Genomic DNA, 17,774 nt, shown 5'->3' on the forward strand with positions numbered 1-17,774 from the left:
CACCAAATGCAATTAATAGGCAGCAGGTTTAAAACAAACAAAAGGAAGTATTTTTTCACACAACGCACAGTCAACCTTTGGAACTCCTTGCCAGAGGATATTGTGAAGGCCAAGACTATAACAGGGTTCAAAAATGAACTAGATAAGTTCATGGAGGATAGCTCCATCAATGGCTATTAGCCAGGATGGGCAGGGATGGTGTCCCTAGCCTCTGTTTGCCAGAAGCTGGGAATGGGCGACAGGGGATGGATCACTTGATGATTACCTGTTCTGTTCGTTCCCTCTGGGGCACCTGGCATTGGCCACTCCTGGAAGACAGGATACTGAGCTAGATGGACCTTTGGTCTGACCCAGTATGGCCGTTCTTATGTTCTTAAATAGTAATATGGTGAGATAATGTAAAATAACAATCAATAAACAGTATTTTGGTAGGTCTTAAACACTTCATGTTTATTGTACATTAAATAAAACACTTTAATTTCAGTTGAAAGAAAGTTGATTTGTGGGTGAATCATAAGAAATATAAATCTTCTAGATGAAGAAATATTCAACTGAAATGACCATTAAATGCATGTGTATTAAACAGTCAGTTTATAGCAAAACCGTATTCTTTTGAACTACTGTTGGATGAATAAGATCCATTATCAAAAGAGGTATGTATGTCAAGGCCCTACTGGATTGCCACTGGTTGATCAGTCTACTTTCACTCCGACAAAAATATGCCTAGCCCTACAAAGTACAAAGTAGAAGATTGTCTTCCCATGCGTATTACACGTCTTCTTCTCCTTTCTCATTAAAAAACAAACAAAACACATTATCAAACAGAAAACAATGCTGAACATTACAAAATGTGTCTTGGCTTCAATTTCAACCCCAAAGCAATCCATGCGTAACTTTTATTTTCAGCAGCAGGAAGGGGAAAAAAAGCAGGGAGGCACACTGTTGTGATGCTATTGCAAGAATTAAAACGCTGTAATGCTGGCTACCAGTTTCCAACGCAGTGGCGGGAAAGCACTGTGTGGACAGGCTCTCATTTTCCCTCAGGGTTGCCTGCTTGCATTTCTTGCATATATGAATGAACGATATGTGGAGGCACCCCTTGCATTAATAGTCTGAAGAACGAAAGTCCACCTATGGACAAGAAACAAGACAATCGCATGGTTAAAATTACCAGGAGAAATAGATTTTTAAAAATATTTCTCTGGCTCTCTGTGAAAAATATTGACCCAGTTAAGTGACAGAGATCTAGTCAGTCCCTATGCTGTATTTTCTCTTGACACATGGTGAAATTTACCCCTGTGCAACGGGCCAGCACAAAGGTTACTCATAATTTAAGACCTAAGTTGGGATTTTAAGTGGTGCATAGAACTTGTGCTGGCTCCTTGCAAAGGGGTGTATTTCACTTGTAATGAGCTAGAGTCGTTCATCAGTTGCACCCAATGCAACCCCACCAATACACAATACATAGCTTCATCTCAGACAACCCTGTTCATTTCAATGGAGTTGCATGAAGTGTATCTAAGGGTAGAATTTGACTAAGAAAATCCAGTGCAGAGAACACTTGACACGCAGAAAAAAGACAAGTGCAGATTCACATTATTAGTGCTGGATTTTATAATAAACATTTAGCAAAATATTTACTATACCTCTTGGAATTTGACTGAAGTATGTGTAACTTATTTATGTGTATGAAGGAATTGCAGAAAAAGGCCAGGATTTTCAAAAATAGATGCCTGAATTTAGGTTCTGAAGCCCATATTTAGGCACCTAAATTTTCAAAAAGTTCTTTGAAAATCTGACTATAAATTCTCAAATAAACGAAGTAGAATTGGCATGAGTATTATTCCTGTTTTTATTGTAAAAAATCTCCTCTCCTAAGATTCAGCAGTGAGTTTTCATTTTAGTTTCAGCACCTTCAATATGGCACTGGCCCTTATTATAGTTTGAGCACAGGCGTGGGAGCTGGCAACTCCTGAAAGTGAAACCTTTCCCTGATACCGTGACCTTAAGGAAATCACTAAGGCCAGATGCTCCTCTTCTGCATTGTGTGGAGGGGAGTTAATGTACATGGAAAGACTGCAGGGTCAACATTTGGAGGGGAGCCATAGGCACACTGCATATGCTCCTTCCAAGCTGGCAGTAGGCACTCCACACAATGAATCAATGAATACTGTCAAATATGGCTGTCAGAGCTGGTCTTTGAGAGGTGTAAAGCCTGAGGATGTGCTTCCCCCATTTCCTCACTTCCTTGATTCTGAGGAAAAACAGAATTGTCAAGACACGTCTCAGTAATTGTGGGTTGTTTTTTTTAAGGTGATACATTTAACTTTCTTTGTCGCAGGCAGCACCTTGAAAATGTAAATCAGTTACTGGGATTCAAAGTTTGTCACAGTTTCCCCTAAAACTATGGCTCCTTCATGACCTCTCCTACAAACACCTAGTGCTAGCCACTGGAGCCCATGAACGCCATAGGTGTGAGGACCCCACCCAGGTTTGGGGAGACCCCTGTGGAAGAATTTGTCAAGTGGGCTGCTATTCATAGTGATGTGATTGTTTCGCAGCTTCCTGCAGCTTTATTATTAAAAATGTATATTATGATAGTTCCCACAGGTCCCAAGATCGAGTTAAGAGAAGCCAGAAACTGAAGCAAAAATGGCACTTCAACGAAGAGGCATTTGCACAGGAAGTGAGTGAAATGGACCTGGAGTATAAGGTCAACAAGGACATCGATGAAGACTACAAAGAGTTTATCTCACAGATAATCTCAGCAGCTAAGAAGGCAAAGACATTGAAAATGCTGGGACACAAGCAGAGGATCAGCGAGGAAACTGTGAATCTGATGGCGAGGAGGGCGTGCATGAAATTAGAAGGAAAAATGAGTGAAGAATACAGAACACTGTGCAAAGAAATTTGTGTGAAGATCAAAGAAGACTACAAAGACTTTAGAAAGAAGAAATTGAGAGAGGAGTCCAAAAAGAATGAGAATCTGAAGAAGGTACAAAGAGATGTTAGGCTGAAACAGATTATCCTGGCAGTGCTGAAAAATAAAAATTGTGAAAGGACATTGAAAAGGAGTAAGATAAATGAAATATGTACAAAATTCTACATTGACCTCTACTCCTCGCATGTCAATGTCCAGCGTACACTGTCAAGGCAGCAGGTTACAGAAGAAGTTCCTGACGTTATGTGGGAAGAAATTGAATACGCAGTTTGTAACATAAAGAAAGGGAGAAGTCCAGGACGATGTTTGGCTGGAATATCTCAAAGTAGGGGAAGATACTCTCTTCAAAGCGTTGGCGCAGTGGTTCACCATCTACATCAATAGCAAGCATGTTCCAGATGCATGGAAGAAATCGAAAACAATACTATTGATGAAGAAAGGCAATCCAGAAGAACTGTCCGATCACACTTCTCTCAAGTGTATAAAGTGTTCATCTGCGTCATACTCAATCAGATTAAGAAGGATCTTGAAATGCACAAAAGCAGAGAACAAGCTGGTTTCTGCTTGGGGTATTCGACAATTGATCACATCCACTCAGTTCGGCAGCTCATCGAAAAATGCAAGGAATACAAAGTACCATTGTGTATTGCATTTGTCAACTACAAAAAGGCATTCAACTCGGTAGAGATCAATGCTGTACTCAATGCGCTCGGAATTGACCTGAGGTACATCGACCTGCTGGAAGAAATTAACGGCAATTGCTCGACAGAGATAACATTATTCAATGTCCCCTACATTATTACTGTATGCAGAGGAGTCAGACAAGGTGACACAATCTCACTGAAGCTGTTTGCAGCAGTACTGGAGTCGCTGTTCAAGAAATTGAACTGGGAAGAAGGAATCAGAATTGATGGAGAACAGTTAATGCATAAGTCTTCACTGACGACTGTGTAATACTGGCAAAGGACACAGCAGAACTGGAGAACAGATTGCAGAAACTGCAAAGACTTTTGCATGATATCGTGTTGGAAGTGAAGATGTCAAAGACGAAGTGGATGTGGACTGAACATTGTGTGGAAGGAATCATCACTGTAAACGGGAAAGAAATCGAGGAGGTCGAAAATATATTTACCTGGGTCAGCAGCTGAGCAGAGACAACTCATTCGAAGGGGAATGCAGGAGGAGACGAAAGGCGGGGTGGCAAGTTTCAACAAAATAAAGATGTGTCTAACGGATGATGAACTGCCCATGAAGAAAAGGAAAGAACTGTTTAACTCCACTGTTCTGACAGCAATGATATACAGAGCGGAAAGCTGGTCAATGACGAAAGCAGAGGAAGAAACATTCGCTGTCACCCAGAGAGCAATGGAAAGGCGAATGTGTAAGATATAGCTCCGTGATCACATACCGAATGAGGAGATCAGAAGGCATACAGAGGTGACCAGTGTAGTACAGGTGATATACGATGCAAAGCGAAGATGGGCGGGTCATGTAGTCCGCAGACAAGACAATAGGTGGACAACCCTCATCAGTGACTGGATCCCCAGAGACCACAAGTGACCGCTGGGCAGACCGAAAACGCGCTGGGCTGATCCCATGACAAAACTCTTTGGCCAGAAATGGAAAGAACGTGCTCTCAACAAAACAGAATGGTGTGGTGTTGACTTGCATTCGTGGAGGGATGGACGAGGACAAGCCAGACAGAGGTGACAAAGGTGATAGGTCCCAATAAGAACTGAGGGGTCTCACTGTGCTGTGTGTTGCTTTGTCCCTTCCGACCCTCTGGAAAGTCTGTTTCTTGTCTCTGGGGAGTTGGGCTTGCTTTGGAACTCTGACAGGCAGCGGTGTCTACTGAATGAGCATCCTACAGCACAGTCAACATCCACAGCCTCTCAGGGCTTCCAGGGTTTGGAAGGCATATTGCTTTGGATCTGGCACGGTATGGGTAAAGAGCGGGGACCAAACCTGTTTTTAGTTACACTGGCACAATGTAAACCTGGGGCTATCATGAAGACAATGGAGTTATTCAGAATTTAGCCTGGTGTGATGGAGGGCACAGGTTGACCTGAGACCTTTAAAATAGATTTTAATATATATAGAAACATGAGAAAATTTTACGTTTTTCACTCTGTGCAGGACAATACCGGGTCTGTTTTTAGACCCAGCTTTGCATTTTATGATTTTGTTTTGTATTGTACCATGCTTCCACCACTCTCTCTTGTTTCTAGTTAACTCGCCTTTTTTAAATAAATCTAATCTTGTTTTGTTGTAAGTTGCTCACACATACTGTGTGATTTTATAGGAGCAGTGGTTTAAGGTAAAAATAGCCAACTGGGGTACGCTGCTCCTCTAAGAGCAGAGGACCTGGGATTTCTGTGAGTAGCCAGTGTCAGGAGCTGGATATCACAGGAGAATGATTCAAAGGGACTTGGGGATGAGGGTGCACCTAATGATAACTTACACGATGATGACAGCACTGGATTAGCCCAGAGAAGAGTGCCTGAGTGGCTAGCAGGCTGGTGATGTTAGAGAGCTAACACTGAACTACCAGAGACAAGGCTACCTCTCCTTAGAGGCAGGGGGTAAAAAGGTGTGTCGGTCTTGGGTACCCCATGAACTGTCAGAGAGGGACAGTGGGAAAATGGCAAATATTTTGCTAAAAATATTAGAGATCACTCCTCCTCGATAGGGAAGGTTGGTATGCATGATAAAGAAACTGCATTGCTACTGTACCTTTTATAAGTCTGCATGAATGTTCACTTCTGCAAGGTGCAAACACAACCAACCCTTAATAACACTTACCTTCTGAGGCATTTCTGTAGCACACCAGAAGTTTTAAAGCAAAAGTACATTTTCAGGATGAACACATCATTCTCTTTACCTGAGCAAACTGTACATTTCAACTAGATTAAACTGATTGATCCAATATTGATATAATCTTATTCTACTTACACAATTTAGGACAAGCCAATATATCCATTAACAACATTTTCCTACTGAAGAGCCATTATTTAATTGTAGCTCCAAGTAAGTGAGCTACATCATTTAACCTTATCACTCTTTCAGAGTTGTGCTTTCCTGGTCTTAGTAAATGCTTAATACAGACAAAAAATGGCATGCTTTATAGCATTCTTTAAAACTGTGTAATGCAAATGTTCATAAGAATCATTCATTTTTAAATAAAATGAAGTGATGTAAAAATGGTCTCATTTATTTAGAAGTCTATCCTTAGATGCAAATAATTGATTGTAGATGAAAAAATGCTCTTATGTTACTTGTATTTTCTACTATGGTAAGTAATTAACCTAACTCATGCTCTGTTAAATTCAGTTGAAGCATTTTCACTAGCAGAAAGTAAGTGGATGTACCACTAAAGGGAGTTACTATAACAAGCAATTATTGGAAAGATTAAGGGTTAATTGTTAGTTTAAGGATAGTGTAATATAAATTCTAATTATTAAATTATTGATTTAAAAACATTTTCATTAAATGACATAATGAAAATCATGCCATACTTGGCAGGCTTTGTATGACGTGAAAACAGACATAAGCTTCATATGCAAGAACCATATGAAAGCTTACCTTAGATGGCAATATACATTCAAAAATCCTTACTGTGCAACTAAGGGAGAGAGAGAAAGAGAAATAAGCACTTAATTGCTAACACCAAAGTAGAGAATTTGTTGGGTGAAATTATGTTCATAATTATGACAAGACGATGTTTTAATCCTTAGTCATGTAAAATATGTAAGAAATAGAAGCACATGGAAAGTAAATGGCAGGAGTCCAGTACCACTTCAAAATTATAATTAATATGTGATATTAATATGCACAAACAAATATGACTGCCTTCTGTAATTAGTCTAGGGTACACAGTGGAGCCAGTCAAATTGTGCAATTGACTTTTAGAATAAAAGTTTCCAAACTTAGCTTCAGGAGAAGCTAAAACATATATATATATTTGTGTTTTTCAACACAGGAAAAACCCCACACACATAGCATTATAAATATATATACATATGTTGAAACTCTAAAAGGCAAAATTATCAAGTATAGACTAGTTACACACCAGTACCTTATTATGTACCTTTACACAAATATGTATTTACATTAGTTAAGGCATGCCATTTACTCTATAGGAACCATTAGTTTTAATTAAGTATTTTACGTATGTAGTGCTATGTATGGGCACTAAACTGTAGCAGCCATTTACAAAAAGAAATATTCAAAAATATCTAAAATGGTTGCAGTACATTCTAGCTTAATTGCGTCACAAGAGTCAGTTTTTAAATTGTGCATCTGAAAGCCTCCAGTACTGGAAACATCAGTGTTTGGGCATTTCTGCAATTTAAAAATGGCCATGTTGATATTTTTGAATTTTGGTAATGTTAAAAACGTCCTTTCTATTTAAAGGGGTAAATTCTCTGCTGGTGTAACTCAGCTGAAGCTGAATTTGAAGTTAACAGAGTTATGCTCATAGATAATTTATTTGGTTCTAAGGGTGAAATCCTGGCCCCACTGCGCGGGTATGTCTACACTGCAATTAAACAACTGCAGCTGGCCCGTACCAGCTGACTTGGCCTTGCAGGACTGTTTAATTGCGGTGTAGACGTTCGGACTTGGACTGGCATCTGGGCTGTAGGACCCTGTGAGGTAGAAGAGTCCCAGAGCTCGAATTGTAGCTCGAGCCTGGGAATCTATGCTGCAATTAAACAGTCCCTTAGCCCGAGCCCCGCAAGCCCGAGACAACTCCATGGGCCAGATGCAGGTGTTTAATTGCATGTAGACATACCCACTGACATCAATGGAAAGGTCCCATTGACTTCAACAGAGTTAGTATTTCCCCCTTAGACTTTGCATGTCAAGTGTCAGCCTGTATTGAAGTTCTAAGTACCAATTCAGAATAGAAATGTAGTTTACAATAAGGAATAAATTTTAAAATAAAATGGATAACATGGTGATACCTCTGTTCTTTCAATAATTCTCCAGGTTATATCAAACTAACCTAAACCTGATCCTCTGAGATGCAGATCACCTTTTGAGAGAAATTGAGTCACCCTGACAAAGGGAGTTGCATACATTTAAGGATTTTGTTTGTTTGTTTGTTTTTTATACACACATATATACATGGTTTTATGTCTAATAAGAAAGTATAAATTCTTGCCTCAACTTTGCATAACTCTGATGTTAGCTCCTACATTCTTGATTAATTTGGCCTTCTTTGCTCATGTGACATAGCCAATGTATGCCATGAGACACTAGCTAGTACAATCTAAAAGCAACTAAGGAATACACACTTTACATGCAAATACATTTTGATGTAAAAAGAGAGGAATGGAATGGAAGGTAATGTCCAGTGGAATATGCTTTTTATAAACCTGTTTCTTCCCCGCCAAGAAGAATGGTTCTCCTGGGGTAATTATTCCATGATATAACACTGCAGAATTAGAATATTCGTACTGGTATTTATTCTTGTTTGAAATTGTTCCCAATTAATTTAACAACTTATTTTTTTTAATATGATTAAAACCAATTACAACTTTTCTCAGAATCCATTACTATCATCGAGTTATTGAAGTGATAAGCAACCTTGGCTTCACTCTTAAGGCTGATCACTCTCTCCAAAGTAGTCAATTATCTCATGACAACAGGTTCATGATTAGGGCCCTACCAAATTCACGGCCATGAAAAACACATCATGGACCATGAAATCTGGTCTCCTTCTGTGAAATTTGGTCTTTTGTGAGCTTTTATGTTATACTATATAGATTTGACAGGGGAGACCAGCATTTGTCAAATTGAGGGTCCTGATACAAAAGGGAGTTGCAGGGAGGGTCACAAGGTTATTTTAAGGTGGGGAGCACAGTATTGCCACCCTTACTTCTGTGCTGCCTTCAGACCTGGGCGGCTGCTGACTGAGGGCCCAGCTCTGCAGGCAGCAGCACAGAGGTAAGGGTGGCAATATCATACGGGGCCATCCTTACTTCTGTGCTGCTGCTGGCAGTGGCTCTGCTTTCAGAGCTGGGCTCCCGGGCAGTAGCCCCTACTCTCCAGCTGCCCAGCTCTAAAGGCAGGCTGTTGCCAGCAGGTGACCTGTGGGGGAGGGGGCGAAGGGTCACATGACCCTCCCCAAAATGCTGAGGTGGGCAAGGCCAGCAGCTGGGGAATTGAAGGGGCAGGGCCAGAGCTGGAAGGGAAGAGTTGGGGCCAGAACCTCTCCTCTTCCGGCCTCCTGGCCATGCTGCCTGGTGCAGCTCGCAGACTGTGTGTGGCCGGAGGCTGCCTGGGAGAGAGCAGCCGCTGGGTGCCGCACCACGGACAACATCCCAGGCAGGCAGTGTGGCTGGAGGCTGCCTGGGAGAGTGAATTAGTGGCTCCACACATGCCAGGGGGACTGGAGCAGTGTCCCCCCCCCACCCCAAGCCGGGTAACGTGGGATGGGGAGGGGACGGGGAGAGCGCAGGGTCCCTGGGCTGGGGGCGGGGACGAGTCACATGGGGGGTCATGTGGGGAACAGGTCGGGGAGGAGTAACATGAGGGGGTCACGTGCCTCCCTTTAGCTGGTGCCTCCTTTGCGTCCCTCCCACTAGTTACCAATCCCTCTCACAACTCCTTGATGGTTCAGGACCCCTAAAATTACAACATTGTGAAATTTCAGATGTAAATAGCTGAAATCATAAATTTGCAATTTTAAAAATCCTGTGACTATAAAATTGAACAAAATGGACCGTGAATTTGGTAGGGCCCTATTCATAATACATTCTCTTAGGGCCTGATCCAAAGTCAACTGAAGTCAAAGGGAGTCTTTCTATTGATTTCAATGGGTTTGGGAACAGGTTCTATCTACTGAAAACAAAACAAGACAATGATTACGAATTCTTATGACAAACCAGCCACGATTAGGAATCTAGCTCAAGGAACCGTAAAAAATATTTAAAAAATTTTCTTTGGGGAGAGGATGTGTGAAAAATCCAATAATAGTTTTAATGGAATTCTGTGTTTATATAGCTTGTCATCTTGCAAGACAGATCGAACTTTTTTTCTTAACAAAGATCTTTTACAAATTGCAGCATGAACTTTTTCAGCACTCTTGTAGACAAATAAACTTGTCATGCTATTGTAGTAAATAGCCCAACTGTTTGCCATTTTAAGTACATCTAATAGACCTGAAAAAGATTAAGCAAATGCTGTGGTTTATTGGAAATAAATAACATCTATGAACAGAAAACATTTCACTGACAATAAAATGAAATACTTGATATTCTATTTGTCTATTATTATCAATAAAATGTTTAAAGAAATGAGGTAAAATTTGTACCTCCTTATAGTCTAGATTTGAAGCCTAAGATGATATATGCAAAGTGATAAAAGAAGACAATTGTAATGTACTACTGGTATACCGTGCTATTACCATAACTTTTCATTTATTTAGATACCAGATAAAATATGAGTAGTATACTGCATCCATGATAAAAAGCAACAGAGGGTCCTGTGGCACCTTTGAGACTAACGGAAGTATTGGGAGCATAAGCTTTCGTGGGTAAGAACCTCACTTCTTCAGATGCAAGTAATGGAAATCTCCAGAGGCAGGTATAAATCAGTATGGAGATAACGAGGTTAGTTCAATCAGGGAGGGTGAGGTGCTCTGCTAGCAGTTGAAGTGTGAACACCAAGGGAGGAGAAACTGCTTCTGTAGTTGGAAAGCCATTCACAGTCTTTGTTTAATCCTGATCTGATGGTGTCAAATTTGCAAATGAACTGGAGCTCAGCAGTTTCTCTTTGGAGTCTGGTCCTGAAGTTTATTTTGTGACATTCCTAGGAATATGTCTACATGTTAAAACAGAGATTACTAACAGCTCAGAAACAGAGGAAAGAAATTCTGTACTATTTAGAAAAATGAGAGTTAGTGCAACATATATTTTTGTATGGTGTATATCTGTCTAACATGATGTGCTATCCAAAAAAAAGGAGTTACAGTACTGTAGCTCTTAAACTCACCAGTTATGTAATATCCCTTACATTATAGCTTTGACCCTGCAGTCCTTACCCAGGAAAAATTCACTTTGAAATCAATAATGTTTTGCCTGAAAAATGACTGTAGACTCAGGCCCTAATTTTTTACTTCCTGGAGTAAAGCGGAAGCTACATTTACAAAAAAAATACACAATGATTTGTTTCCATTGACTCAAAATGCCTTTTCTCCAGAGAGCACTTTTCTTTGTGTCGTTGTGCTGCTCAAGCATCTGATCGCTCCTGCTGAGGCAGCAGACGGGCAGAGTGTAGAACCAGCATATAAGTGGATTGGATGGGGGGACACCTGTAAAGTTAAGTTTTTACAATCTGGCTATGTGCAATACCCACTGCATTTGTCTCTCTTTCACATAGCAAATCCGGACTGTTTATTAATGCACAGATGCCAAAAGCTGGGACTGGACAACAAGGGATGGATCACTGAAAAAATTGCACTGTCCTGTTCATTCCCTCTGAAGTATCCAGCTCTGGCCACTGTCAGAAGACAGGATACTGGGCTAGATGGACCATTGGTCTGACCCAGTATGGCCGTTCTTATGGTCAGTACAATTGCTGATTATGGGCTTGATGCTACTCTAGTTGAATGCCGTGGTTAAACTCTCCCTGACTTTAATAGCAGCAAGACGGAAACCTCTCCACAGATGTACTGTATTTGAGTCTAACAACATGCTAGTCTGAACCTTCTTTTGAAAGGTGAAAAAATTAATGGCTAAATATGCTAGTTTAAAGGAAAGAATATAAACAAGAGAGATGATTCGTGGTCCCTAATTGTTGGGGATTAGGAAGGGGAAAAGGATTTGCATGCCTCATGAGTTTGGGAGGGTGCGCTGGACTGCCCAACGGTTAACATGAGTTTAGATTTAAAAACCAGTCAATCAACAAGAGAGGTGTGACGTGGGTTAAACAAAGAATTGGTCAAAGACAGTGAGAACGCACAGCCCAGGATGGAACGCTGACAAAAGACACAACTATTTCTAGGACTCTTTCCAGATCTGATGCAGAAAGTGGATACAATGACATGCTGTGAACATGAAGACTTTCAGCTTTTGTATAGTCTCTGGAGTCTGCCAAGATCATTCACTTTACTTTTTTAACGTAAATGTTGATTTCTTTAGGGGGAAAAGGAGGCATGGAAGCTATTAATAAGGATCCAACAATGATCATGCTTCAAAGCTCTTGAGGGTGAAGGCGGGGGAAAGGGGGAAAGGGTAGTGGAAGGTTTTGTTTAAAAGTGGGGAAGGACTGAGACACCGCTAAGGGGAGTGAGTTTCACAGCCTTCTTCCCATCACAGCACATGCATGATTGTTTGCTAATCTAGGATGTGATACCACAGCAACTGAGGTTATTTGAGGCACCTAAGCTTCCTGACAGTATGAATAGGACAGGGCTGCTAGTTCGACATTCTTGCTGAGTGATTCTTGGGCTTTGGAACTTGCTTTCTGAGTTGGGTCTGCTGAAAACTTGATAGTGTGACCTTCAGGACATGCTGCAAGACCTACTTGTTTACCGAGGATTCCCCTTGGGATGGATGATTGGGGGGAATGAAGAGATCTAACTGAGGGGCTGGGGCATGGGGGATGTTAGGAGCTGAGTTGTGAAGAATTGTTTTTCTTTCATATAACAAGCTGTAGAAGTAGTCAGTCGTGGATGCGGGTAGGCATGGCTGTCAGTGGTAGTATTTTGGATTGTTTGCAGTTTTTTGTGCACCATCCAGAGCACCAGACCAGAGTCTTATAAATTATTTTTTTTTAAAGTAGTAAGAGGTGGGTGGTGTCAGATCAAATGCCCATCAGGAAAAGGCTCACAGGGGTCATCTCAAATGTAGCTGGTAATGACTTTTTGCATCATAGCCATTAAAGTTCTACCTAACTACATTACTGAGCATAACAGACTCATTGAAAAATGATCTAAGCATTTTTACACTTCAAACATCAATTTGTAAATGCCAAATGTAAAGAAACATGATTCACATCAGTATTGATCAGAATAGCAAAATCTCCCATTCATTCCTCAATAAACCACTGTTCAGGGCAGGATCAATTCTTGGTCAATGATTTCCAGGTCAATGTTGCAAAGTATTCTGTGGCTTAGATACCAGGGAACGCCTGAATAAAGAGTTGGGTCTTGCATCATATGCTAAAAGTGGCACGACTATAATTCATCCTGATGTCCAGTAGCAAAGACTTCCAGAGTATAGGGTTTCACACCATACTGGATCTTTCCCCTTGTACAGTTATTATCAACACTGTTGTTGGGTTTACTGAAGAATGCTACACGGTCTTTGGCAACAGTAACATCTATGGATGCTTAAGACTCCTAAATTTGACAAATATTAACCAACAAAAGCTTATGCTCCAATACATCTGTTAGTCTTAAAGGTGCCACAGGACTCTCTGTTGCCATTAACCAACATTGTTTTTTCTGTTTGAACATGTTTGATATGCTCTATTTTCATGTAATTAAAAGCTATTCTGTAGGGAAAAAGTGCCCTGTTAAGTCATTGGACACATAGAGAGACAGAGAGATCTTACTGTGATCATAGAATTGTGTTATTTTGACCATTTTATTGTGAGCAGAACATTAAAGATTCAAAAGTTGAAGGTAACTACTGGTAAGGTATTTAGGGCTTGGGGGCTTATGAGTTATAATGAAAGATTAGTCTAACTTGGCCTCTAGATTTTAGTGATTAATGGCTGTCTTTGTTAGGCCATATGATCTGACAAACTTTATTGCCATGTATAGTTTAACTCCTTTTGGCATCCTTTACAGATATTCCTCCCATCCAAAACTGTTCCTTGCCTAATGCTTGTGGCATGCGCTGTACATCTGAGAGTCGTGCTGGAGTTTGTCACATAAGCAGTACACCTTCTGGTCCCTAAGGGTCATGTCCACTCATGAAAGAACCCTTGACGTCAATGGATATTTGAATAAAAATGGTGCTAGGATATACCCCCCCAGCATTTGCTTACTGCACTCTTGACTCTAATATATGCTGTATCTAAACAAAGAGTAGATTTGCTCTGATCTTAGAAACCTTACCTTTCACTTCCAGTTTGCATTCAACCGCTGCCTCTCCAAGTTCATTGACTGCTTTGCAGGTGTAAGTACCTCCGTCATAAGGGTTGGGTTTGCGGATCTCCAAGGTACAGACACCTTGGTTACCAAACATTCTGTATCTTGGGTCATTTATTATAGTCACTTTGTTTTTCATCCAGGTTATTTTGGGCTGTGGTAAAAAGTGCACACAAATATAGGCAATTAAATGTTAAACTCTTTCTGTGACCTTGTATTAAAGTTGAATGATATATTAGTGGTATATTGACAAAATATTGACAAAAGGGAAGTTGTAGTCCATCCATAAAAATAAGTTTGGGCCATATCATGCCATTGTTTTTTAAGCACAGCTCCCTGTGGCCCTTATAATTTAGCTGAATTCAATCAAGATAATATTTTTGGGTGGGCAAAAATGTAGATCAGTTACATTACAAAGGGTGTACCACACAATAGTAAACTGACTAATAATTTTCAAGATCTAAATATTCTAGGTTTGTCAATAAAGCTGTTTTTTTTACTAGTAACCAATGCATAGAACTTAATCCAAGAACACTTTTTAAATAAAAATTCTGAATTCTGATTTTACTGGGTCAGTTCAATTTTCTACTCTGGAAAATTGGTTAAAGAGAGAGAGAAACTCAGTTGGGCAGGGACCGTGTGTTTGTACAGTGCCTAGCACAATGTGACCAGATCCTGACTGGGCCTTTGGGCGCTACTATAATATAAATATTAGTATTTATAATTATTAAGAGTATTTTGTTTTAAATCAAAATCCTTATTGATGTATTGACCATGCAGCTCTTGTGAGTTACTGAAGTAGCAACCCTAGATTTGCCTGATCAGCTGGGAAAAATCCACATTTTCATTAGGATAATCTGTGGACTCAGTAAATCTCATAATACCCACGTTGTAGAGGGGTAAACTGAGACAGAAGGGGATGTGGTTTGTCCATTGTGATACAACAAATCAATGGCAGAACGGAGAAGAGTACTTAGGAATCTTGACTTTTGCTCTATTCTTTAGCCCACTGATTCTCCTTAGAGCATGTGTGTGAATTATAAGAACAGGAACAGTACTAGAAAACATCAGTGTCTGATTAAACTCTCCTTTCCCTTCACTGATGTTATTAAGTGGTATGCCATACCTTTGGATTTCCTCGAACACTGCAGTTCAAAGTAGCATTGTAACCAGCTACAGCATATGTGTTAATTAAAGGTTGAGTAAACATTGGTGCTTCGGTGAAATTAAAGTCTTCATAAATTGGATTTTTGTAGACTTTACCTATGAAATAAATACAAGACGTTAGGAGCTGTTAGAACAAAGTTAAGCATTTCATATTGTTTTCAACAGTATTCAACAGTAAAGAGTGAGTCTGCTCTAATTTGCACTGCTTTATATACCAATGTAACTCCATTTATTGCACTCATTCGCACTAGCGTGAGAGCAGAATTGAGCCTGGAAAGTTACTGTAGTTTCTGTTCATACTGTACAGAGGACTTAAAATCTCCCCTTGTTGTATGAATACATAGTATATTAAGTATAATGTATATACTTTGTATGCATGCCTGCAATTACACACACACTTTGTACAACAATATGAATACTGACTAGCGGGTTGGTAAGAGTGATCAAAGAGGTGATTAAAATGTCATCTTAATGTTCCACATTTATTCTTGTCACTGATTTCTTTTCCTAATTTGTTCCATCTACAACTAGTATTTCCTAACTGCCAGTACTGTAAACTTGGGCTGGCACAGTCTCTGAAAATCCATATGTTCTTCTCCTTCATTTTGCACAGCACCACCAATAAAGACCACAGAAAATGTGTTGATCCTGTATAAAACAAAATCTAGTAGAGCTGGCTTTCTCGCTGATAATGTATCTGCACTTGTGGGGCTGACAGTAGTAAAAACATTATTTTTCTCTGTAAACTATGCTGATGCATAGAATGGACATACGGGGTGAAATTCACCCCTGTGCCAAGGGCCAGCACCAAGGGCTATGCACAACTTACACCTTACTTAGACTCTCCAACAGGTGTTCACGGGTGCATGGGCCTTGTGCTGGCCCTCGGCACAGGGGTGAATTTTCAGTGACAAGAAACAATTTCTACAGCCCCTCTTCTGACCACCCCCACCCCACTTTTAAATAGAAAACTATTTCCGCTCTGAGCGATCTCACGGAGAACTGCCAGCTTTGTGAACTCAATGTTTTCAGTTTCCTTTATGCAGTCCCCATTTTTGATGGGCAGAACGGAGATGCTTTTCTTTTGAGCGAGAGAACAAAGTTCTGCGTCACCAATAGGAATGCCATTAGCACTGGCTCATACAGCAAGCGACGGTTGTCACCCATCTCTCTAAACTTAAGCCAACTGCCTTCACAGGACATACTGTATCGGAGAGACTGAGCATTCTTGAACTCAGGTCATGCTCACTGCCGTTCTCCTTTACAACAGTTTATGTATAGATTACAACACCTTCATTTCTATTTTAAACTGTTTGAAAGCTCAGATATATAATTCAGAATCGAGAGAGGAATTGATGTTACCATTTAAAATCAAGCGTCATCCTCCCATAGTTTGTTGCCTGTCCCATAATTTGCAGTTGTGCGTAGTGAATGCCATACACTACCAAACTGGAATGGTAGCAATTTACACTCACTTTGCACGGGTGTAAGTGGCCACACCAGGTACAAACAGTGGAGAATCAAATCTTTTGTCTCTGATTCCCTTCCCCACTCTGAACCCCATCCTTCCCCCTTAGGAACATAATTGACAGCTAACCATCCTTTGCGATCACAGCACTCTCTGTGGTCATTGTCGCGTCCTCACTGAGGCCACACATGTTTTCAGCAAAGATCCGGAAGTAGTACTCATTTCCTATGATGAGTTCAGTAATGGTGGCACTGGTTCGGTGGTAGTGCTCAATTACAGTGAACCATTCCTGCAAGACACAAACACAGACTAAGTTTGCCTGCAACCCACTTCATTTATCAACAGCTAGGGTTTAGAATAGCCACTGTGCATATGAAAGCATGAGAACAAATTTTAAGCAATTTATATAACCAGTAAGGCATAATATAATAACTGAGTTGATGGCAATGGATTCTAACCTAATCACTACAAGTAACTGGGTGATGACAAAAGAGTCACAAGCAATTCACCACGGTGCTATGAAGGGTGAATGGAAAGTGAACCCTATTAAATTGTCACATTCTGATGGTTAGTCAGGCGGGATAATTGTAGGAAATGCACTATTACAAAGGTCCTATTGTGCAAGAGAAGAAAGGCAGGCTCTGCCACTCAGATTTCATATTGCTGACAGAGAAAGTATTGCTGCAGATAAGAATGCAATCCCAGTACTAATCTGCCTCCTCTGGCACTAGGCTAAATGAATAATATGATTATGGAAAGTATGATTCCATTCCGGTTATTTCTCATGTTTAAGAACAGTTTAATAGGGTAGGAGGAGCAGTGGATACAGCCCAAACTACAGACACTTCATCAGACAGGTGACTGGATCTTAGAGGCTCTTTCTCTTAGCAGTAGCAACAGTACAGTCTAAGGAGAGCAGTGTGTAAAGCTCACTCAGCCAGAGTCATGCGACTGGAAGGGGCCAGGTCTCTCATGGCTGTAGCCAAGAGGTAATTTATTTGAGAAAAATATGGCTTCCAATTCATTCTTGATTTAATTTTGAGAAATCGTGTAAATAAGGGACACTGACACAGAGTAATAAACAGCTAAAAACC

The 17,774-nt window shown here is 40.4% G+C and overlaps 1 protein-coding gene across 4 annotated transcripts in view; it reads right to left on the reverse strand.

The window, feature by feature from the left end:
• Positions 1-440: 440 nt before the first annotated feature.
• Positions 441-17,774, reverse strand: part of MYBPC1 (myosin binding protein C1) — a 120,306-nt gene continuing 102,972 nt past the window's right edge. For 3 of the 4 annotated variants that reach the window (XM_034778925.1, XM_034778910.1, XM_034778902.1), the window contains 4 exons: positions 16,810-16,969; positions 15,172-15,308; positions 14,013-14,199; positions 441-1,131 (listed from right to left, as the gene is read on the reverse strand). In XM_034778925.1, the coding sequence (XP_034634816.1) occupies positions 1,031-1,131; positions 14,013-14,199; positions 15,172-15,308; positions 16,810-16,969 (585 nt within the window). In that variant the 3' untranslated portion in view covers positions 441-1,030. Of the gene's footprint in view, positions 1,132-6,523; positions 6,564-14,012; positions 14,200-15,171; positions 15,309-16,809; positions 16,970-17,774 lie in introns of all 4 variants that reach the window. The other variant, XM_034778917.1, reaches the window with a different exon arrangement.

This window comes from Trachemys scripta, chromosome 1, assembly GCF_013100865.1.
Source record: "Trachemys scripta elegans isolate TJP31775 chromosome 1, CAS_Tse_1.0, whole genome shotgun sequence".
Taxonomy (NCBI): domain Eukaryota; kingdom Metazoa; phylum Chordata; order Testudines; family Emydidae; genus Trachemys; species Trachemys scripta.